This window comes from Schistocerca americana, chromosome 8, assembly GCF_021461395.2.
Source record: "Schistocerca americana isolate TAMUIC-IGC-003095 chromosome 8, iqSchAmer2.1, whole genome shotgun sequence".
Taxonomy (NCBI): domain Eukaryota; kingdom Metazoa; phylum Arthropoda; class Insecta; order Orthoptera; family Acrididae; genus Schistocerca; species Schistocerca americana.
Window position 1 is genome coordinate 257,930,957 of NC_060126.1, and position 25,756 is coordinate 257,956,712.

The following is a 25,756-nucleotide window of genomic DNA, read 5'->3' on the forward strand; positions in this document are numbered from 1 at the left end:
CACAGAATAATGTAGGTAGAGAGGTACAAATTGACACACATGCTTGGAATGACATGGGGTTTTATTAGAACCAAAAAAATACAAATGTTCAAAAAATGTCCGACAGATGGCGCTCCATCTGATCAGAATAGCAATAATTAGCATAACAAAGTAAGACAAAGCAAAGATGATGTTCTTTACAGGAAATGCTCAATATGTCCACCATCATTTCTCAACAATACCTGTAGTTGAAGAATAATATTGTGAACAGCACTGTAAAGCATGTCCGGAGTTATGGTGAGGCATTGGTGTCGGATGTTGTCTTTCAGCATCCCTAGAGATGTTGGCCGATCACGATATACTTGTGACTTCAGGTAACCCCAAAGCCAATAATCGCACGGACTGAGGTCTGGGGACCTGGGAGGCCAAGCATGACGAAAGTGGCATCTGAGCACACGATCATCACCAAATGACGCGCGCAAGAGATCTTTCATGCGTCCAGCAATACTTTGTTTTTTTTTTATTTCTAGTAAAACCCCATGTCATTTCAAGCATGTGGTTCAATTTTTACCTCTCTATCTACATTATTCCATGGTGTATTAAGTTTTCAAATTTATACTGACTTTTTGATCACCCGGTATAAATGTGTGTAGAAACAGTGTGCCTTGTTTCTATGTTCTCAACAGGAAAACTTTGTATTTGTGTTAAAATAGACATTTTACCTAAGAAATGGGCAAGAATAGTTGTTCTTCACTATTACACATCTATGACCATAAGAGAAATTGACTCTGCTGTTGGTGTGGAAAGCCTAGTGTTTCAAGAGTTATTAGGGCATATAGTGATACTGCCTCATTGTCTCTAAAGAGAAGAGGGATATGTGGACAAAAACGAAAAACCACTCATAGTACTGACAAAACTCAACTTAGAAACAGTGGAATTCATCCTTAAAAGACAAGTAAGGACCTAGGAGAGATTATTGGCTACAGGGGTTCAAATGGACTCTTCAACAATGTGGTGTAAACTTTTTGATTAATGGCAGAAAAGTCAATAAAGAAGCCATTTTTAACATATAGTATAAAGAAAAAACAATTGGCGTGGTACCAAATAAATGCATCTTGGACCTCCAAGGACTGGAAATGTGTAATTTTCAGTGATGCATCACATTTTTTTGTTTAAGGATACAGAGCAAGTGTTGTCCGACATGAGGCATTGAGAGCTGAACTTATTGAACAGACTGTAAAATACCCTCCCAAAAAATATTTTTGGGTTTCTTCACTGCAAGTGGCCCTGGGGCACTAGTTCCAGTTGATGGCAGGATGAATTCAGCCAAATACATTGAAACCCTCAGATCAGGATTGTGCAATTCCTAAAAACCTTTGCAGATGATGAAGAAACATTTCACCATGATCTGACCCAATGTCACATTTCTAAAGCAGTTCATGGGAGAAAACAACATTAATGTGCTTCAGTAGCCTGGTAATCCAGAAGACTTAAATCCACTTAATAATTTGTATAATATTGTGAAAAGGCATCTTGGTAAAGAAAGAGTGAAATAATTATTGCCCAGTTTCCATACTAATATCTTTTGCCAAAATATTTGGAAAAGTAATTTACTCCAGAGTAGTCTCATATTTAAATAAAAACAATTTACTTAGCACATCAGAGCTTGGAGTCCAGAAGGGTTGCTTGACTAAGAATGTGATTAAAACATCACTCTAAAATATTAAACACCTTAAGAAATAAAATATTGCTTGTTCATATTTTTGTGACCTTTGCAAGGTGTTTGCATAGATCATATTACTCTCTTCAAAAAACTTAAATTTTGCAAATTGATGGTTTTACAGACACTTGTTGCCTTGCAGATGGTGCTTTTTAACAATGTTTGGTGGTAGAGGTTGCTATGTACCAATGTTGCAGATGGCAGATGTTTCTGCATATCAGTCTTGTGAGGTGGCAGATGCTTCTTATCAATATTACATACCATAAGGTTCTTTGTACTACTCTCATGTACCAGAAGACGCTTCACATCAGTGTTGCATGACAGAGGGTGTTTTGTACTGAAGTCATGTGGCAGAGGTTGCTTCATATTAATGTTACATGGCTATGTGCCAAAGCTGCATGATGGGGGGTACATCGTACCTATGTTATGTGGCAGAGGATGATCTGTGCCATTGTCGCTTAGCAACAGGTGCTTCGTACCGATGTCGTATGGCAGAAGGTACTTTGTGCCAATATTGTGTTGCAGTGGGTGCATCCTAACAATTTTGCATGGCAGATGGTTTTTTTGTACAAGTGTTGCGTAGCAGTAGGTACTTCTTACCAATATTACAAGGCAGAGGGTGCACTGTACCATTGTTGTGTTGTAGAGGATGCTTTGTGGCGATGTTACATTGTAGAGTGTGCTTCATACCAATTGTGCATCTCACTGATTTTATGTGGCAGATGACGATTTGTATCAGTGTTGCATGGTAGAGAGTGCTTCTTGCCAGTTTACATGGCAAAGGGTACTTCTTACCAATGTTGTGTAGCAGAGGTTGTGTTGTACCAATTAAACATTGAAAAATGGGCTCCATACCAAAGCTGCATGACAGATGTTGCTTTGTATCAATGTTGCGTAGCACAGGACACTGCACACAAGTTGTGCATGACAGAAGGTGTACCCTACCAATGTTACATGCCAGAGAGTGCTTTGCACCATTGTTGTAGTATGGTAGGAAATGTTGGAAAAGGGCACACAAAAAATGTAGCTTGTGTCAGACATGCACTGGTTTTGGGCAGCCAGCAAGTGACCATAGGCTGTTCCAGAATTTTAATCATAACTCTATGCAGTGTACTACAGTATTGTATGGCTAGTGCCTACAATCTAACTACTCTTCATGCAGACGCGTATCATAAATGGCTGCCTTCCTCACCTGCTCAGTTAAAGGTCTCTGGCAATCACAGGGAAACAGTCAAACCCATACATAATCAGGGGGATTGTTTTCCCTCCAGTCTCCATTGGCTGCCACACATCTTAGTGGTGAAGGCTTGCCACAGGTGTCATTGCCAGCACTGGCACTACATTACTGACACCAGTCGCATGCCTCAATGTGTTGATCACTGGGTCCGCAACCCAGCTGTATAGTTCACTCCATGGCCATGCAATAACTGACTGGTTCCTCAGTACAGAGCTCCCTATGCTGAGCACAGCAGCAACTCTTCAGAAATGATCTGTGGCCAAGTTCTGACTGTCCACAGTGCCTCAATATGGTGCTCCCATTGCTGAGCACACCAATCTCCCCGTATTGACCTTTGCTCTCATCCAAAGATCAATGAGCACGTCACTGGCCACACATTAATAGTGCTAGGCCATTACTGAGTGCCTTCTCTGCACCACTTCATGTTTTGTCACCTCCATCATCATCCCAAATTGTCTACCTCGTGGGATTTCATCCTGAAACCTACAACCATTTCAAGGATATTCCATTGTACACAATCGACTCTAAGCCTTCATCACGCAATGCAGCTAAGGGACTACTGTTATTGGAAACAAACATATCAAGCTCCTAACATATTTTACATAGGTCCATTCATTGATGTCTTATGGAATAATTTTCTATGGTAACTCATCACTTAGAAAGAAAGAAAGAAAGAAAGCATTGATAGTACAGACTGCACAAAGGCAAGCAGTAAGAATAATATTAGCAGTTCACTTACTTTCATATTAGAGGTACTTCTTCACACAGTTAGACACTTTAACTGCACCTTCACAATATACACTGAAGAGCCAAAGGAACTGGTACACTTGCCTAATATCGTGTCGGGCTTTCGCAAGCACACAGAAGTGCTGCAACACGATGTGGCTTGGACTCGACTAATATCTGAACTAGCGCTGGAGGAATTGACACTATGAATCCTGAATCATTCAGGGCTGTTCATAAATCCATAAGAGTATGACAGGATGGAGATTTCTTCTGAACAGCATGTTGGAAGGCATCCCAAATATGCTCAATAATGTTCATGTCTGGGGAGTCTGGTGGCCAGCAGAAGTGTTTAAACACAGTAGAGTATTCCGGGAGCCATTCTGAAGAAATTCTGGATCTGTGGGGTGTCGTATTGTCCTGCTAGAATCGTCCAAGTCCGTTGGAATGCATAGTGGACATGAATGGATGCAGGTGATCAGACAGAATGCTTACATACATGTCACCTGCTAAAATGTCGTACCTAGCTTTATGAGAGGTCCCAGATCACTCCAACTGCACATGCCCCATACCATTACAGAGCCTCCACCAGCTTAAACAGTCCCCTGCTGACATGCAGGGTCCATGGATTCATGAGGTTATCTTCATACCTGTACATGTCCATCTGCTTTATACAATTTGAAATGAGACTCGTCTGACCAGTCATCAACAGTCCAATGTCGGTGTTGATGGACCCAGGCAAGGCATGAAGCTTTGTGTCATACAGTCATGGTCTTTGTGTCAGCTCAGAAAGCCCTTATCAGTGATGTTTTGTTGAATGGTTCACATGCTTACACTTGTTTATGGCCCAGCATTGAAATCTGCAGCAATTTGCAGAAGGGTTGCACTTAGGTCACACTGAATGATTCTCTTCAGTTGCTGATGGTCCTGTTTTTGCAGGATCTTCTTCTGGCTGCAGCAGTGTCAGAGATTTGATGTTTTACTGTATTCCTGGTATTCATGGTACACTCATGAAATTGTCTTATGGCAAAATCTCCTCTTCATCACTACCTTGGAGACGTTGTGTCCCATTGCTCATGCACTGATTATAACTCCATGTTCAAATTCACTTAAGTCTTGATAACCTGCTGTTGTAGCAGCATAACTGATCTAAGAACTGTGCCAGTTACTTGTTGTCTTATATAGGAGTTGCCAACTGCAGTGCCATATTCTGTCTGTTTATGTATCTCTGTATTTGAATATGCATTCCTATAGCAGTTTCTTTAGTACTTCAGTGCATATTTACTGATGAAATTGCAGTAAGCAGTATGAGAAAATTAGTAGTGTCTTTACCTACAATGCTAGAAGGAAAAAACACCTTTATTACCCATTAAACTTTCTGTGGCTTAGAAATGAGTTCAATAGACAGTAGGGCACCAGTAGATCAAGACCGAGTATTTTGAGGTTCCATGTAATATGAGCTGGTATTAAGAAAATTAAAATTTTTTGTGAAATTAGAGTAAAATCTCATTTTAATATGTTGTCAAACAAGAATATTTTACACATTTTCAAATTTGTTACATTTTGAGCTTTTTTTCAATTTCTGTGGTAACTCATCACTTTGAAAGAAAGGAAGCATCAATTGGACAGAATGCACAAAGACAAGCATGAAGAGTAATATTAGAAATTCACATGCATTTCTATTACAGATGGACAGGTACCATTAGGTTTCAAGGAGTGTGCTTGCTCTTTCTTTGTCAACCCTTCACTGCCTGACAATCAGCTGTATAGTGCATCCCATTTTTATTGTTACCCCTAGGGTTGTGTATACTCAGCAACAATAGTTATTAAAATACAGTAGTACACCTAAGTAACAATGCAGTACACATTTTACAATATTGGCTGACCAATCTTCTATGTACTGATGTACTGTAGTTGGTTGTGTAGTAACATCTGTCCTATAGTGAGCCCACCTGTGTTCTAACGTTCTGATGACTTAAAGTATGAAAGTGGATCTGGGTTATATTGGCATATTCCCCCGAACCAACTTCCACTTCTTTACAAGACGACTTACATGGAATTTGCAGCCACTCTTCCTTACAGAATAGCCGGTTGCTGGAACCCTCTTGACTTCTTCTCTGTTGAATAAGTCTAGGTACAGGAATTTTTAAGACTCTTTCTACTTATGAAATAAGTAGACATACAAACTTTAATTTTCATCTACTAACAATGTATTTGACCTCCGTACACAATAAAAATCTCACATTTCACATGAATATGTAACTTCCTGCCAGTCTCTCATACAGTCGGACGTTAGAAACAAATTGGGTTGCAGTTAAAGAAAGTTGGCCTGGATACCATGACCTTTCTTAATATGAATCGTAAAATGAGTCTTGCCTCTAACAAGGTTGCGTCAAGAGTCTACAAGAGTACTTCTTCAACTGTTCTTGTTTTAATAACAATAATCACAATAATCACAGAGCTGCTTATAAACTGCATGGTTCTTCCTAACAGACTCACTAAAACATCTATGGATTGCCTGACAGGTACTTGTTGGTGCCATCTGACCACCGTGTCTACTTTCTTCGCATGACTGATTTTAAACCTGCACACACAAAAATGTGATGTGCAGTAGGTAGGATTCTACTATACCACACTCATATCAAGAATATCATGTGTTCGAGATGGTACAAGGCTGAATGGTTCTAGAATTTACACAGAAATTCTCGAGTAACTACAGTGTCATGTTAATTTTAAAATGTTACATGTATATACAGTGTACTGTACATATGAAACTGTGTTTCATAATGTTTTAATGCATGCATTACAGTGAGTGGTAGGAATAAGAGTGAAATTGTGCTATAGAATGTGAAACAAGGCTTTGAAAATACTAGACAGTGGAGAAACCCTAAAAAAAGTTGCTGCTGAGCATGGAGTTGATAATGTGAGAGTTAGAGATTGGCATAGAAAAAGTTTTCTATTTTGTCATTTGAATGTAAGTCATTGTAGAAATCTGAGTACGGAAAATTGAGTGAAGCTTTGTTTGTTTGGTTTATTCTACAGAGACAAAAAGGAAATCCATTTTCAGAGTCTGCTCTGCAAAAAAAGCTGTATTTTTAGTAAAGAGTTAAAGTAAGGTGTGGACAATTTTACTGCAAATTGATAATAGTTAGATAGGTGAAAAAACAATATGTCATAAGGTAGCTTGAAATTTGCAGGTCAAAAACTTTCTGCAGATTTCCAAACTGTTACATAATTCTGTGAGAAAACAAGTAAAAATATATAAGAAGAAAATCTTACTCCTGATGAGCTGTGTAACTGTGATGAAACAGGGATAAACTATAAAATATTGTTTTTCAAAGATATTGTTCCAGAGACCAAAAGATACCTAAAGAAAAAGGGCTTGCCTTTTAAAGTAATTTTAACACTTGACAACACTGCCTCACACCCTGATAAGAAAGAATTACAATGGTGTTTCCGCATCGTTCTTACCCTCTAATATGACGAGTTTAATATTGCCTGTGGACCAAGGCGTTTTGCAGTGCTTTGAAAGAAAGGTATTGTTGTTGTTTGCTTCAGGCACTTCTACAAACAACAAACAACAGAAGGTGAAGGTCTGGAACAAGATTTTACAGAATGAAATGGATACCTACAGTACAGACAAAGATGACCTACCATTGGCAGAATAGATGAAAAAGCTTGCTAGATGTGAAAATGCAAATGTGAGTGATGTTTCAGAATGGATTAATTGTGGTGAACAGTTTTAAGTGACTGAACTTGGAATTGTTGAAATAGTGAAACCGCTGAGGATAGTGACAATGAGGAATTTCCTGAAAAAGTGTGTCAGTGATCACTCACACTGAGGGTTTAGGAGCCCTAGCTGTGGCATTGCGCTATATTGAGCAGCAAGTGGAAGCTACTCCAACTGACACCATTCTTCTTGGCAGATGTCATTACATTGCTGCTAAAAATGAGGTTCTATTGTAAAACAAAGTACCATAGTTAATTTTTTAAAATGTAACTTATGTTTTTGCAACTTGGAAATGTGTGCCATGTATGTATGTATAACACAGGTATGTATTATATTGTTTCTTATTTATTTTTTAATCATCATTGTGCTCATTAAACATTTATTTTTGATTTACCCATTGATCTAGTGAGATTTCCATATTATCAGAGTTTTTTGTAATTCGAGATAGCCTCATCCTCAATTACTTCAAATTACCAGGGCTCTGTTGTACTTCAACAAAATTTTTTATCATTTAACCAACTTCAAATGACTGAAATTAGCACAGGAAATTTTGAATTTAACATAAATCTGTTTCATCTGCATGACTCCTGTTTCATAGATGAATTTTTATTAAAAATACTATTTTGAGATATAGCTGCATGATAAAACTGAATATGTTCATTAGTATTAGAACTACCCATGTATACTTATCCTGTACACTAATTCATTCCACATCACTTCAGTAAAAAGTCAGTCAAATGATCTATGCAATCTGTAACTAGCTAATAGCAGAACACTTTAGGGGTACTGTCCCAGAAGATAATACTGTAAGACAAGGAGTGAAAGTACATGCAAAACAAGGTAAAAACTCTTGACTTTAAGTCAATACTATGAATGACACCTCTAAGGGCAGAACATGATGAAATGGATTCTAAATTAATTTATCTCTGTGTTGACTCCATTTTCCAACTACACACCAAGGAATTTTACATGGTTTTTTTTATGATCATCAGTGGGTACTTCTGGTGCTAGCAGCTCATTTTTTCTCATTAGAGGTCACATAATATGTCTCTTCATGTCTTTAAGAGTTAAATTGTTAACTGTGAACCACTTGCAACCTTACAGACCTGCTCAGATGTCATTTGAGCTGTGTCTGTAAGGTTGAGATTGAACCCTTGGTTAATATGTTTATGTCACCTGTGTACACAATACTTTTTTACACAACCTTTAAGTCATTGTAAGATCACTTACGTTGATTTGTAAGGAAACTGGGCCTAGACTCAATCCTTTTGGGACCCAACATTTTATGTTTCCCCATTTTGAGGTTAGTTTCAAGCCTGCAACACAATCTGTCACTAAAATCCCCCTACATTTTGTTTTGATACTAAAAAATAGATGTCATTAATGCTATAAGACTGCAGTTTTCCTGGTAGAATTTTGTGATGCACACAGACAAACACTTGGGTGAGATCAAAAAACACACAGCTGGGAAAAAATCACAACTAGAAGGAGTTGTGCAATGTGAATGAAAGTTGGTAGATATCGTTCTACATCTGAAAGTTGATATCTATTCAAATTTTGTGCCAGCTGTGAAGATGCAAATCAGGTTTGCTTTAAATGCAAATGGTCATGAGCATTAGTTACCTTTGAGATTGGTCACGGTGAGTTGATGTTAGTCAAAAATGCCTTTAAGAGGACTAAGACACTATTATCAACACCAAACTGAGTTTGAATGAGTTTGTGTAATAGGGCTATGTGAAGATGGATGTTCCTGCTATGCAAAGCTGGATGCTCCCTCTGCAATATTGTAGAAATACTTGGCAGGAATGTTGCCAATGTACATGACTGCTGGAAGCGGTGGTCACGAGAATGTATGGTTGCAGGAAGACCGGGCTCTGGATGGCAATGTGGCACTACTGAGAGATAAGACCATCATGTTCTGTATGGTTGCAGGAAGACCGGGCTCTGGATGGCAATGTGGCACTACTGAGAGATAAGACCATCATGTTCAGCATATGACTGGTGCGTCATACTGCACCTACAGTAGCAATTTGGGTAGCTATTGACACCAAAATTACAAATCAATTACTTGAAGGACAGCCCTCAGCAAGGTGACCCGCAGAATGCATTCCACTGACCCCAAATCACTACCATTTGTGACTTCAATGGTGTCAAGCGAGAACTCATTGGAGGGTAGGGTGGAGGTCTGTTGAGTTTTCTAGTGACGGCTTTTCTCTCAGTGCCAATGATGGCTGTGTGTCAGTTAGGAGGAGGCCAGTTGAGGGCCTACAACCAACCTATCTGCAATCTCATGTGACAGCAGGAGCACTCTCATGGTTATGCCACTTACCCTGACTGCAAGTTTGTTCATCAATATGGCAGTCTGACCAGTTCTGCTGCCATTCATGAACAGCATTACAGGGTGTGTCTTCCAACAGGTTAATGCTCGCTCACATACTACTGTTGTGACCCAACATGCTCTACAAAGTGTCAACATGTTGCCTTAGCCTGCTCAGTCAACAGATTGGTTTCCAGTCAAGCACAAATGGGACATCATTGTACAACAACTCCAATGCCTTCCACAAACAGTGGTAACTGTCATTGTATTGACTGACCAAGCACAGTAGGCATGAAGCTTCATCCCACAAACTGACATCCAGAATGTGTGTATTTGCATGCTCACGTTCAATATTCTGGCAGTTACACTGATTATTAATGTACCAGCGTTTCTCATTTGCAATGGTTTATCTCACACTTATACTAACCTGTGATCTTGCAATGTCAATCACATAAATGTGTTACCTAGACAAATGTATTCCTGAAATTTCATTACTCTACATTAATTTTGTTTTGGTGTTGCAATGTTTTTCCATCAGTTTATATACCAACAAAATAATTTTCTTGTTTACCTCTGCCAATACTTCATTTGTGGAGCCTCATATTGCTCTCTCTGTGAAGAATCCTTTACAAAGGTGAAGAAAGTTCTGCTTAGTTAAATGCACCAGTATTCTGTCATAGAGCACTTTTTCAAACAATTTCATAAATTTGGAAGGGGTGAAGTAAATCTGTAATTTGAGATGGTTTTTTTTTTATTTCCAGTTTTATTGATGGGTGATACTACAACATATTTAAGTATATCAGGATATACACTCTGAGTCATTGATTTATTAGAAAGATAACCTAAGTACAAACATATCAAGTCAGCACAAGAATGTAGAAAATTTTCAAGTAGGAACACCATTATGCCCAGCAGAATTACTACTTTTTAGTGACATAGTGAATTGTCTTTCAGTGTCCATGCAGTGCTTGGACCAACAAGAGTAGTGCATCTGTATGTGGTTGTGTATTAGTGGATGCAACATTTTCTTTCACTGCAATGAAGTAATCATTGAATTTGGTTCCCACTTATTTGAAAGTGTCATTTTATTATCTCCATTACTGGACATCACAATGAAGGCAGGTGAGCTGGTATGAAAAGCTCAATGGAATGGTTTGGAAACTGGCCATGGAGAGTGCATGCAATGCTTGGCATATACAGATATGCAGATTGCAGATTTGATTTACACACTTGCTCCAGCTGTGGCAAGCCAGTTGTCCATTGTGCAGATTTCTTCCAAACCTCTGTCAACCCTGATGCCATGTGGCAGTTTGAATGAATCTACAGGAAGATGGGAGAATGCCTGTGCCAGTTCTTTTGCACTATCAGGTAAGGGGTATCATCTGTCCTGGTGTACAGCAGCATGGGTTTATACAAAGTTGTCCAAAATGTGAGAAGACAGTGATGGTGAGAGACCTCTTTTCTCATAATTGGAAGGTAGCTCAATTAGTTATTGGTGTCTATGGTAAACAGGCCCTGGTGTCCTGTGTGGTGCCCCGCCATTGATGATTCTGGTGCAGTGATGTCATGATGCTCCCCCTCTTCACCCACACTGAGCTCAGTGGGTTCACATCAGTCAATTTTTTGTAATTCCTGTCCACAGCAGTTTTATACCATTGGATAGGCCATTTGGCAATTGTTTGTGACAGTTGGCAGGCCACGGGTCAGTTGGCAGTGCCCCTTTGTTTTCTCTGGACTCTTGGGATGTTTCTGATGCCCAACATTTGTCACCCCAGTGCATTTTGCTGATGTTTGTGGTGGATGTGCGACTGTCAAATTTCATGTCAACATGGGAGTGACAGCCTCATTAATTTGGATACGTACAGGCTCTAGGGGTGCTTGGAGCTGCAGCAGCCACTATGTCATATTGTATCTTATAGTAAACTGTGCATTCCATTATGTGCCAACTCTCTATATCCCATGCTGTACGAATTTGGAACAGCAGTTTACATTGTTAGCAATCAATTCACCACTGGCACAAAATATTTTTGGTCTAGACATATTTCTGTTCTTGGTTTCCAGATTGTTGATGAAGTGCATTTTGTGTTCCAATCCATTCCTTTTCATGAGTTGGGCTCCTTACTGTTGTGTTACAGCCTACTGTTTGAGAATACCTTGGGTTGGGCAAAAATTTCAAGGCACATGTTTCTATTAAGCTGTTGGCAGTATCTAAATTTTGTCACCCTTGCCCCATTCCCTTCATCATGTGTGACAAGGTAAAGGCTGAGTTGCAGTGTTGGCAGAATCAAGACATTGTTTCTCCTAGTTCATCAAGTCAATGGGCCACCCTTTTAGAGGTGATTCAGAAACCTGACAGCCATGTGAACCTTTGTGTTGATTTTAAACTGAGGGTCAATGTGCACTTTGCCACTGATTCATATTCAGTTCTGTAGCAGGCAGAGTAATCAGAGTTGTTGTGGGGAGGCCAGTATTTTTCATGAATTGACTTGTGTGGTGCCTACCTGTAGATGCCATTGCATGCAGTTTCTCAGACTTCCTTGGGCCTCAGCACCCATTTTGAACTTTACCAGTTTAATCATTTGACTTTTGGAAGCTCATCTGCATCTGGAATTTATTAATGGTATTTGAAACAGTTTATTCAGGACATTTGCTGTCGTGTCAATTACCTTGATAGTATCTGGGTAATAGGCCCTACTTGGAAGGACCATTTACGAATCCTTCAGTTGATTTTCCAATGCCTCCTGGAGAATGGCCTTCATTGCAAGCTGAAAAAATGCAGTTTTTTTTCTCTCCAAAGGTTCTTTTTTGAGTCTTGTGCTTTGTACAGATGGTCTCATCTCTCTGGATGACCACATCAAAGTCATCGTCAGCCTCCTACCACCCACGAACTCAAAGAAGCTTCAGTCTTTCTTGTGCAAGATTTCATATTATTCTCATTTCATTCCCCAAGCTGCACACACCTCCCAGCCTCTTAACTGGCTTCACCAGAAGGGCATTAAGTTTGTCTGGGCTGTGGACTGTCAAAGGGCTTTTCAGTGTCTCAACCAGCATTTGTGTTCTGTTCCCTATCTGGCTTCTTTTATGTCAGATAAACTTTTAACACTTACCGTATTTACTCGAATCAAAGCCGCACTTGAATCTAAGCCGCACCCGAAAAATGAGACTCGAAATCAAGGAAAAAAATTTTCCCGATTCTAAGCCGCACCTGAAATTTGAGACTCGAAATTCAAGGGGAGATAAAAGTTTTAGGCCGCACCTCCAAATCGAAACTAAGTTGGTCCATTATGATACGAGACACAATTGAGGTCGAATGAACGACGATACAGCTACAGTAGTTTGGTTCGAGTCGTAAGCTTAGCAGTTCAGCTTTACCAGGTAGCCATTGCTATGCGTCAGGCACTCCATCCGTATTTATACGAGTACCCTTCCTTTTTCACGTGCTTTGTCTGGTTTGAATTGATTGCTTATTTTTCTTTGATCTGATAAGTGCCGTTATGTGTTTACGTCACTCTAAGCTGAAAATGCATTACTGTACTGTGTCATGCATTGTTTGTCGCATTCTGATAATGAGTGTTTACGGCCTGTAGCCGCTCGCGCCTTGGCTTGCTCATGTGCGCGGTTACTTACACTGCTGCTTGCTTTGATAATGATCAGCAAGAACCAAATAATAGACTGCATATGATGGAAGATGTTCTGAATGAGAGTTTAGCGAACATTTTTCTCCGTTTGAAAAATGTTTGCAGACGCCTCTTTAGTACATTATATTCTCCACAGAAATTAGTCATCTTAGATTTTAAAATCTAGTCAATTGCCGTGCTTCATTTCTGACTGTATCACTATTAGGTATAAGAATAATACGAATACAAACATGACATGATTTGTGTATTCTTCCCTGTTTGCTGTGCTCTCGCTCTAGTTTCGTAGTTTATTAGGCAGACAGGATTTAAATGAGACAGCAGCAAACACGAAAAAATACATGGCAAAATGTTTATATTCATATTATTCCTATGGTGAAGAGAATACTGCATGTGATTCACAATTCATAAAAGTTCCTAGTAGCAACCATCTCTTCTCACAGGTAGGAAAAAATTCAGGACGTAAAGTTTCCCATATTCACAAACATCCCAAACAGTCTTGCCAGTCGGATTTTCGTAGTACATTGAAATGCTGCTAGAAGATGAACAATACGAAATTTCTATTTACTTTGTTGGATAATGTATGAAAGTGCAGTGGTCGAAACTTGGGGCGGAGAAAAAAGCTCGTTTTCCACCTTTTTTTTTTTAAATTTATTTACTGACGAAGAGGTTTTGGCGCCAGTATTTATCTTTGTGCCTGCAAAACATGTCTGTTGTAGCGCTACATATATTCGATGGCAGAAGTTAGTTGTGGCGGCACCTACCAACATTTTTCAGAACTTCCGCTTACTTTGCACTCGATTCTAAGCCGCAGGCGGTTTTTTGGATTACAAAAACTGGAAAAAAGTGCGGCTTAGATTCGAGTAAATACGGTACCTTTGACACTAATGACATCCTGTCTCATCAGAACCAGATGGTACAGAACAAACCATTGCTTATACATCAAGGACAGTTTCTGTTGTGCAGTGTAATTATTCAAAGGTGGGAAAGATGGTGCTGGCTATTATTTTCAGAACTAAGAAGTTTCATGTTTTCCTGTATGGGGTGAGGTTCTTCACAAGCCACCAGTTTCCTTTTTGGCCCTTGTTCCAAGCTCCTGGATAAGACTGTCCACTGACTGCAGAAGTGGGCCTCTCTTTCTCAGTAACTATTGGTATGATATTCATTACCATTCCATTTCCAGCATGCCAGTACAGATGCACTATCACAGCTACCATTGGGGCCCAATCTATAGTTTCATGGGCAGGAACTCCTCATGTTCACATTGGATGATACCATACAGCAGATCGTGTTGGATTTTCTGTTGACAGCGTGAGAAGATGACCCCACATGGCTGCTGAACCACTTTTCTGAAAAATCATTTCAGCTGTCCATTTAGGTTGGACAGAACGCATCTCTTTGAGTGCAGATCCGGTGTGACATACACATTTCGTCCTGCATACTCAACTTAGAGTTGTCCAGGGGGTCCTCATGTTTGCCATGGAGGAGTAATGCTATCAAGTAGTCTCTTCCCACTGGTGTTGCATTGTCACATACTCCAGTTGCTGCATGTGCCACACTGAGATATAGCTCCTACAAATGTGTTGGAACAATATCACATCTGCTGCCTGGTGATCAATGATGATATTGAACCTCTGGTGTGGGCTTTCGGGGGCTGTACACAGAATCAGGCTGGACCATTGCACCAGTTCTCTCTTTGCCTGGTCATAGAGCACCCCTGGGACAGGGTGCATGTCAATTTCATGGGTCCACTTTCTTGCATCATCTGGTTGTTGCTGATCAAAGCATTGTCCATTTTCATATACATTGCCAAGATGTTGTCCCTATCATTGACTGCCACTCTTTGTATGTGTTTGATTATTTTTGCCATTGAGGGTTCCCTTAGAACTGTCATGTCTGATAGTGCTAGGCAATTTTTGTCACAGTACTTTGAAAACTTTTTACATTCACAATGTTGCCCATCCTCTGACTACCACCCCATTTCATGCGGCTTCTATCTCAGCAGTGGAGCATCTTCTGCATGCATTCAGTACCCAAATGAAACAGTCCATGTCTGCCTCTTCCCATGACAGTGCATTGTCAAATTTTCTGGTTGCATGTTGGGTGACACTGGAGGATGCATGCAATGCATATTGTGAGCAGTCCCACTGACAGAAGTGTTTACCTGTAGATGGTTGTAAGCCAAGTGGACCAGTGCTTAAAATGTGTTCAACACCTACAGCTGACCCCACCTTACACTTTGTGCTGAGTGTTGTTGCTGAGTACTGAGTTGTTAGTTGTCCATGCCATTTGTGTACTGATTTTATCACCTTGCATGTCTGTACAGGGTTTTGGACACTCTGCTTCCTGTTTATCAACTTGCACAGAAAGTTTCATTTCATCTCATGGGCTCTGCTACCTGATTATTATCAAGCCACCCTCGATGACCTGCGCCAACAGTATGGTGCAGCATGTCATCATTTTTGCCAGAGGTGTTTTCTGGGGCCTCAGTTGCGTTAGAATCACTATTTTTGTTTGTTTCACGTTAAGGGTTTCAAATCTTTACTACAACTTGTTTTCTGTATTAGGTTGAAACCTACTGTATCTTCCAAGGATAAGGTGCTTTATTTGCAATAGTTAACTATCCAACATCTTTGCCTCATTTTGATCTTACCCTTGCTTGCTTTAGAGAAAAGTAAGGCTCTGAGTAGTAATATGTTTGAGAAAGTGTTAAATGTTCCATTTACGCTGTTTGGTTTATAAATGTTACCTAACATTCCTCTCATAATTCCTTTCTTAACACTATGATGAGACATTGTTTACAATTCTGTGATACAATACTTTTCTTCTATGATCTGTATGTAACTGATCAGTATATGTCCCTATTAGAATTTGACTATCACAGTCATATAAACAGCTGACAGCAATATTCCATGTTCTGACAAGAGTTAACTGCCCAAGATTTCTATTCTGGTGTACAGAGCAGATTAGAGCGTACACACACAACAGACACACAAAATCAGCAATACACATACTAACAAGATATACATTTTGACACTAATGGAGCACAGTGTTAAAGTACTCCACCAACTAAAGAAAGATCATAAAATGAATGTGTTGGAAGAACTGGAGATATTTTAGCATTACAAGAAATATGAAGATAAAATACAGAAGAAAAAACCTGAAAGTGTCTCACTGAATTTATTCTGATGCTCTGATGGTATTCATAAGTAAGAAATAAGATAACATGGAAAGTTCTGGTAGAATATAATGTTTGCAAATGTAATGTTTGGGGTTTTGGGAGGCTAGGAAGGTTCAGGTACATTGATGGTATCTCCGTTATCTGGACTCATTATCAAGACAGTCTTTCTTTATTCCTCCATTGTCTCAGCACATTCTCCCACATCAGCTTCATCTGGTCCTCCTCAGCCCATCGTACCACTTTTCTGATGGCTTGATCCACATTGTTGTTCATATAAAGCCCACAAACCATTAACAGCATTTGTGTTTGGACAGCTGTCACTGCTCCCAAACCTAGTCTTCAGGCAGATTTCTCACACAATATCCTCAAACACTGCTAATCATCTCACCACCCCCAATAATCAGCTAAAAAGACAATATCATTCTGGACTGGTACAAATAAATGATTCCTTCACCAGGGCTTTGGCTATCTAACATTATGCCCAGAAAAGAAGAACATTGTATCCACAAACCTTCCCACCCCTTCTAAAGTGGTATTCTGCCACCCACCTAAACTATGCAGTATCCTAATCCACCCATATTCCACACCTACTCTCAACCCCTTGCCAAATGAGTCATAAGCCTGTGTAACACTTGTATACATGTGAAAGCAACCACTTTACATACCAACTCTGCTGCATTGGTGCACATCATTTTAAGTGGGCATGACCATCAGCCAACTGTCCACTTGAATGATCAGCCACTGACAAACTATGGCCAAGAACAGATATGACCACCCAGTGGCAGAACATGCTGCTGAGCGCAGCATGTTTAGTTTCAATGACTACTTCAAAAGCTGTGCAATCTGGATCCTTTCTCCCAGTACTGGGTTTTCTGAACTATGTATATTAGAGTTATCCTTACAACATGTCATTCAGTCACATAATCTTCCTGATCCCAGTCTCTGCTAACCCCTTGCACCTACATCTGACTCCCCTCAGGCTCCCCTTTCTCTATTCTGTCACCTCCCTACTAATCCACTCCTAACATCGTCATCAGTATGCACTGCGTGAGCTTAGTGGTTCTGGTGTCCATGTGTCACATTTCTAAACTATGCACCTGCTACCTCTCACTCCCACATTTCCATCCTGTACATGTCCTGCCTCCTTCTAAGCTGTCAACCACCCAAGCCTAAACCTTTATATTTTTTTTTTTTTTTTTTTTTTTTCATTTATTGAATTTCAATTCCCCCCGAAGGGGGCGGGCTGGCAGCAGCTTAGTATGCCGCTCTTCAGCCGACAGATTTTGTGACAAAGATCAAGAGAACAAATAATAAAAAACAGGTGATAAAATCGGAGACTTAGAGAGTAACAAGGCGAAAAGAAATCGTGGAACTTAAAACAACAACACAGGGATGATGACGCTAATAAAAATACATACGAAGCAGACAGGGAAAACAATAGACAATTAAAAAAAACACGGCGACAGTCTGGATTCTGTTCGCAAAGGACATAAAATTCACACCTAGCGACAGCATGGTTTCTGTTCACAACACGAGAAAGACAAACAACACTGAATAGTCACTGGAACACTGCACTAAAAAGTTGGCAAATGTGACACCACAGTCGAGAGCAGGTGGGGGGAAACTGGACAGAAGATGGGAAAACAAAAAAGGGGGGAAAGGAGAGTAAAAGCGAAGGGGGGAGCCGGGAAGGGAGCTGAAGGAGGATGAGGACCCATAAGAGGGGTGGGGGGCAGACGCGACAGGGAGTGGGGTAGGCAGAGGAGGGGAATACAAAAGGACTGGGGGGGAGAAGGGAGGTAGGGAGAGGTTTAGTGGGGAGAAAAACAGGACGGAAGGGGGGGGGGGAAGAGGGAGCCCAGGGAAAGGACAGAGGAAAGGAGGGGGATTGAGGATCAGAGTTGATAGGAAGGATAAATGGAGGGAGAGAGGGCATCATCCGGGAGGGGGAGTTGACGGAAGCCACCTCGGGAAAGGAGATGGAGGGTGTAGAGATGGAGGGTAGGGGGGACACAACGGTGAAGACGTGGCAGGGGGCGGGGATGGGAGAGGAGAGGAGCAACCAGGGGGTGAGGGGGTACCTTTCTACCAATCCCCACAACTTTTATCCCCTCACTCACTCACCCCGACAATGAGAACCAAATTTCCCTGATGTCATTGCCATCTCTCTTTCAAGTCAAGATATTTTATTTCTTTCCCTAGTAGTGGATGTCAGTTTTATTATCTTGAGCCTTTACAGTTTTCTGTCACACACTAGCAAAATTAATGTGAATACTGTTGCAGGTGAGGAATGACTTCCGTGCAGAGCAGCAGCGCCATCTGGACAATGCCTGCTACAAGCTGTTGAGCAACATGGAACAATCGATGACACTGACAGGGCTGAATGAGGCAAGCTTCCGCATCAAATCAAGTCACTTGCTACTGCTCCTGTGGGCTCTGCTGCCATTGCCACGAGGTCACGCTCCACCACCAGATGAGCCCAAGTGAGTTCATGGCAACATAACATAGTACATATAATATACTGTAATTATTCTCTCGTAATAAAGTACATGTAAAATGTTTATTTTTGCTGATGTTGCATGTAAGTGAGCAGCCCTGTATTAACAATGTAACTGCATAATAAGAAAGACATCATCATATTTTATAAAAAGTAGTTTACTTAACTTTAAAATGGCTTCAGTATCTAGGGGTCTGCATCATTTTAATTCCATCAATCAGGTCCTGGATCATTTGTTAGACAACTTGAAGCACTAGTTCATATTTTCAGAATATGTGGCTTTATTCACATTCAGTGTGAAACACTCCACAATCACCAACTCAGTTCAGTGTCTCAAGAAAGAACATAAATTCAGAACAAACATAAATACTTGAGAACAGTTTCATTGTCTTTCTAAATCCCACAACTCTGAAGACTTTCCATGATAATAACCTTTTCAACAGCTGGTTTTTGAAATAACAGTTGATGATAAAGTTTTTACATTATAGAAAATATTCTAAAAGTTGTTAACGCCAGGTTATAATGAAACATTGGTTGAGTATCAATAGTGTCATAATAAAAATATAAATAGTACATTTGTTTTGTCTAATGTTGTAATTACATTGTAAAATAATAATAAATTATGTAGTTTTGTTTTATGAGCATTTGCAAACTAATCTTCACAGTGTAGCATCACAGTATGCTAAAAAGTTGATATAGAAATGAAAAATTATATTTGTGGCAAATTTGCTTCTAAGGGCCAGAAAACTTTTCAAACATCCACAATCATGAATTACATAATTTATAAATAACAATGAGTTCAAATCTGGCCAGAATTTTTGTGGTATTTCAGATTCCTGTAACTGAGAAAAGTTCCATCAGGTCTTGATTGGAAATTTTCCAACTACTTTTAATCTGTTGTAGATAGGAATTATCATAGATAACTGGAGTTTCCTGGTCAACTCTAGCCCACTCTCCAAACCTAGAAAGCACTACACATTAGAAAAATGCTAAAAGAAAAAAATTAAAATTTTAGACTTGAAAGAAACAAGATTGACAAATAATAACACCATGGAGTTTGGACATTACAGACTGATCAAAAGTGAAACATGCAAAAGAATACTAAAAATACACTTCATGTAGGCGTTTTGTTTCCAGTTTTGCAAGGCTTTTTCGGTTTCATGGCTTGCTTGATGCTTTTGAACAGCAGGTTAATGTCCATTTCATTGAAATGTGCAAATAAGATGTACAGGGTCATAATTCCAGCTTCTCACTAGGATATGGAATGAGTCAGTGACATATGCCAATCAAGAAACAAAATAAAACAAATTGAGAAAAGTAAATAATTCATGGAAAGTGTCAGAAAAAATCTTTGAAATTCCACAAAATCATGTGAAAATTCTAATGGGCTCTTTTTGTATATGGTTTCAGAAAGACAGAAAATTTAGAAAAACTATACACGAGGGAGTGGGGGGGGGGGGGGGGGGGGGGAATGGCACTTAACAAGATGTAGAAGAGGAAGACTCTACACCTTTCTCAATAGTGGTCTGTAGGCCCTGTTCTTTTTCATTACAGCCATGATTCTCACCATTCTTTTTTGCATTCTGAAGAGTTTTAGGCAGGATGATGAGTAACCCCAGAAAGTGATCCCATGTTTCAGAACAGAATGTGTATTAGAATAGTAAACAGTCATTAGACAGTCCTTATGACAACAGTTTTCAAAAACTCTCACTAAACAGCATATGGTACTTAATCTCTTAAAAATGCTGTCAGTGTGAGTGCCCTGTCTGAGCTTATCTTGGATCCAGAGCTCAGAAATTTTGTGTTAGTTACACTTGCTCTATCTGTGTTGATATCTAAATTCTTATGTCCACTTTACTGTTTCTCTTGACATTATGAAAATTAAATACTACTGTTTCACATTTATGTATTTATTATTAGTTTGTCTTTGATAAACCCCTTTACAACACTAGTTAAAATCTCAGAAAGTGTTGTCTGTAACTTTCCTGCTCTCTTCCCACCAACTAAAATGCTAGTGCCATCTGAAAACTTGGTAGTGCTATGATGCTGTTTGGTTAATGCTATGTAATTTATATATATTAAAAATAAGATGGGACGCAGTACTGAACCCTGTGTTGTGACACACTTTACTTCTATGTAATCAGAATAGTGTCTGGTTGATTTATTATCTTTTTGAAATTGTATTTCAACTACGTGCTTGCAACTAGTAAGATATGATTGAAACTAATTGTTACAGTATTATTAAAAAGGTAGTTACTACTCACCATATAGCGGAGGTGCTGAGTCACAGCTAGGCACTACAAAAAAACTGTCAGAAAGTGAGCTTTCGGCCATCAAGACCTTTGTCAAAAATAGAGAACGTACACTTACACACACACACACACACACACACACACACACACACACACACACACACACACACACACACACACAAATGCAATATACCCATATTAGTACACACACACACACACACACACACACACACACAAATGCAATATACCCATATTAGTTGGGGAGAGAGATATATGCATCAGTTATCAGAAAGCTGCACCAAAAATTGTCTTTCCAGTAGCTCATGCATGTATGAATGCCTGCACGTTAAGAATGTTGTGGTAAATCTGAAACATTACTTGAATGTTGGTTCCTGTAATTTTTATGTGTGCAGCTTGGCATTTAACTTTTTCTCCGCACTGATGTTCAACAATGCTGGCGTGGGTGTGACAGCTATTCTTTTTTCGAGTTGACTTCCTCTCCGAAGAGCTGAATTTTAAAATGAATGTCCTCACCCCATCGGGAGAAGGAAATTAGGACTTAGCTTGGTAGTAGAATGAAAAACTCGCAACTCCCACACATTAGAACCATTACTTAACACAATACTGAGACAACTTGATCACATACGTCTTTCTCGCATCAGATAAGAAGACTGACAGACATCGAATACAGTGAAAAAGAGCAAATGAGTTGCATAACATAATTGCTATTTCTGTACTTCAAATTTCTGTAAGTTTAGATATAATCATACATCCCTATGATATCTTTGCCATATGGAGATGGCGCAAATATTTATTTATCTGCATAGGCCATTTAAAGAACCTACCCCTTTTTATTCAGTTACACAAGACCTAAGTTCAACCATTTTATGCATGTGGTGTACTGTAGCTATTTCATACATGCATTCACACCATCACACTCACACATATTTTTATACATACAATTATTTATTATCGGTGCAGCCCTTATGCTTTGGTACCAAACACCTAACTATTGTGTTCGCTATTTTACACAGGACATGACTCTACATCGTTTGCTGGAAGGACACTTAAATACTAACTTAAAACTAAGTTCATAGTTGCTCACTGGCTACTAATGCATCATGCTTCCAGTATTCATATTTTCAATTTCTATTAGTATGCAGTTCATATTTTATCAGTTTTTTATGAGTTTTAAGAGTGTACATGTTAGTACTGAGGTTGTTTTTACTTACCTTTTTGCACCTGGAAAGAAATGTGTTGCCTTAGGCGGGCCACAATACTATCTCTCACAGCATATTCAAGGCTTAATTTATATTCCTTCAGTCTTCATGTAGATATCCCTTTCATGTAGTGTGTAAATAGCCACATGTATCAATTTAAATAATGTGTACATAGTATGGTAGTATGTAACTAGTCTTCTGTAAACTGTGTTTACTTCATCCTCTGCATGTGTGTGTGTGTGTGTGTGTGTGTGTGTGTGTGTGTGTGTGTCGGTGTGTGTGTGTGTGTGTGTGTGTGTGTGTGTGTGTGTGTGTATCTTAGTTTAGTTCTTCCTAATTTCTTAATGTTACTTTAGTTCCGTAGTGTAGACATTTTATTTCCTTACTAGTCAACTCACATTATAAGATTTCTCTAAATGTAGATTGCTTGACATTTCTCTGCTAAGCTATTGTCATCTGTGATCCATCAGCTTATGCTGTGCTGTGCGCATTCGCGAGGTTGTCAGGCTTAAGGCTAGGTGCTGCATGTGCGCAGTTCTGTTCACCCCATTTTGCTACTTACATGTGCTGTGTCTCAACTGTACACCTACAGTGTGTTTACACAGTATAATGTTAAATAAAACAATTTCTTGCATTCGGCAAAGGCAAAGATTTCTGTTCTGCTCTTGCTTGTAAACATATAATAAAATCTTACGTAATTAAAACTTATATCCTAATAAGGCATCACACACAAAATAGGCAAAAATGAAATCTTTCCTTAATATTAAACATCAACTGCAGTAAGTTATTCAAGCAGACAATATGTCATCTCTTATACACACTTATATACATTCCTCCAAGCCATGCCTGATCAGTGTCAAATTCCATTTAGTGCACAAATTCATGTAAATCTTTGTGTGTGTAGAGCCCTTTTTCCTTACCGCTGTTTATGTATACTAACTTATAGACTCCTGGGTGAGGGATTTTTGATATATAAATGGCCCTATGAACAACAGTTGCAACTTGTAATTCAATTTGCCATACTTTGTCTGTCTTGGATGGGTCCTAATAAGTACTTGCTGTCCCACTTTGTACTCTACAGTAGTCCTAATTTCCTATCACACAGTTGTTTTCTGCAATCAGCCTTTCCTTCAATGTTGACCAGTGCCCAACGTATTTTCTCCTTATGTGATATTTCCTTCCTAGGGTGCATGGTTAGAGGTTTTTCCCAATCATCTATTCATCTTTTGTCAAAAGTAATTCCATAGGTCTAAAGCCATTTGAGCTATGTGGGAGATTAATTATAACTTTCTGGACTGAAGTAATGTATTCGATCCAACTTGTGTGTTTGTGAGGGGTGTAAGTCTGGATAAATCTGTTAAATTTGTTAAATATCCTCACTATGGGACTTCCTTCTGGGTGAATCCTGGATAGAAGTATATATTTAATGTTCTGGGTGTTTATGTACTCTTTCCAATGGTTGCCTGTAAAGTATGGCACATTGTCCATCAACAATATGTCTCGGCTTTCCCACTCTGGGTAGATAATCTGTTGTAATTCTTCTGATGATGGAGCTGGCAGTCACTGGCTGCACAGCATACAGTTTGACATACTTGGAGAAAATGTTGTATAGCTCAACAACATAAAGCACATTTCCTTTCCCTTGCAGATACGGTCCAAGGAAACTATCTTGAAGGGTCTTTTAGTCAATACCTGGTATGGTTCAATCAGTTTTAACTTGTTTGTATGCTTAGCCTTCTGACACACCACACATTTCCATACTATCTGCAGAACTTTTCATCTTAAATTTGAACAGTAGGAATAAGTATTTATCTTACTAAGGCCATAGTATCCCCACACATTGTGTAATATAAAGTCATTAACATGATCCTCTGGTAAACAAACACGCCACTGGCTCTGAGCTGGTTGGTGTTGATGAAACAATACACCTTGGTAAAGCATAAACATTTTTTTCAACTTGTCATTGTTCTGCAGCAGTTTTAGCCTTACTTTTTGCCACTTGAGATCTCTCTGCTGTAGTTGCTCCATGCTTTTACACGTCCTAACATAGTATGGTTGTTGTGTTTTATCTTTTATCAACAGAACCCTGATTCCTGAATTGTTCTCCACGAATACCAAGAATTCATCTAGACCTTCTGGAAGTCTTGATAAGGTGTCAGCAATTACGTTTTGATTACTTTTGATACACACAATTTCAAAATCATATTCTTGTAAATACAAACACCACCTAGAGATCCTGCTGTGTAAGAGTTTACAAGTGAGAAGGAAGGACAAAGACTGATGGTCACAATACACCTTGGTATGCTTTTCCCATAGGAGTACTCAAACTTTTTGAAGGCCCATATTACCATGAGAGCATCCAATTCCATCATGGAATATGCTCATTCAGCTTCAGATAGGGCCCTACAAACAAAATTAGTTACCCTGGGGGTAAACTACTTATTCGTCTCAGTGATTAGGAGTAAACAAGCCCCAAGCCCTTGTGAGGATGTGTCTGTACAAAGACAAAAATTCTGAATCATGTCAGGATGATGTAAGATTGTGGCATTCAAAAGAGCTTCTTTAATGCTGTCAAAATCAGTTTGGCATTGCTTGGTCCATAACCAAGTGTGATTCTTCTGTAGAAGATTCAATAGAGCATCACTATTTAAAGGCTGCTGTGGAATAAATATTCTGAAGAAAGATACTGATCCAAGATATCCTTTCAACTGTTTCTTATTTTGATGTACAGGACAGTGTCTGATAGCATCAAGCTTCATAGGGCCTGGAAGTATGCCTGGAGGTGATATTATGAGTCCAAGGAATTTAATCCTTTCCTTATGTAATGTGACTTCATTAGGTTGGTTGTAACTCCATATTCTGAAAACTGATACAAGACTTGAGCCAAGACACGTAAGTGTTTTGACCACGTGAGGGTAGCAATCAGTAAATCATCAACATACACAGTGACTCTACTTAATAATTCAGGTCATAAGACTCAGTCTAAAACACAAGTAAATATGCCTGCACTGATGTTGAAACCAAAAGGGAAAACACAGAACTCATAGCTTCTGCCCCACATACAGAAGCAGTGTACTTATTGCTATCTTCAAGTAGTGCAATTTGCCAGTACAAGGGTACAAGATCTATTATGGTGAGGTACTTAATATTATGGAATTTGAGAAGTTGTTTTTCCAGGTTCTCAGGCCATGTCCTGATAGGCACAGTAAATTTATTTATTCCTCGTTCATTGAGCACGAGGCAGACACTACCATCTGATTTGCTA

At 39.3% G+C, this 25,756-nt stretch overlaps 1 protein-coding gene across 1 annotated transcript in view; it reads left to right on the top strand.

Moving 5' to 3' along the window:
• Positions 1 to 25,756, top strand: part of LOC124545749 (dynein axonemal intermediate chain 7-like) — a 156,014-nt gene that overhangs the window by 88,934 nt on the left and 41,324 nt on the right. The window contains exon 6 of the mRNA XM_047124692.1: positions 18,806 to 19,005. Coding sequence (XP_046980648.1) covers positions 18,806 to 19,005 — 200 coding nt within the window. The remainder of the gene's footprint in view (positions 1 to 18,805; positions 19,006 to 25,756) is intronic.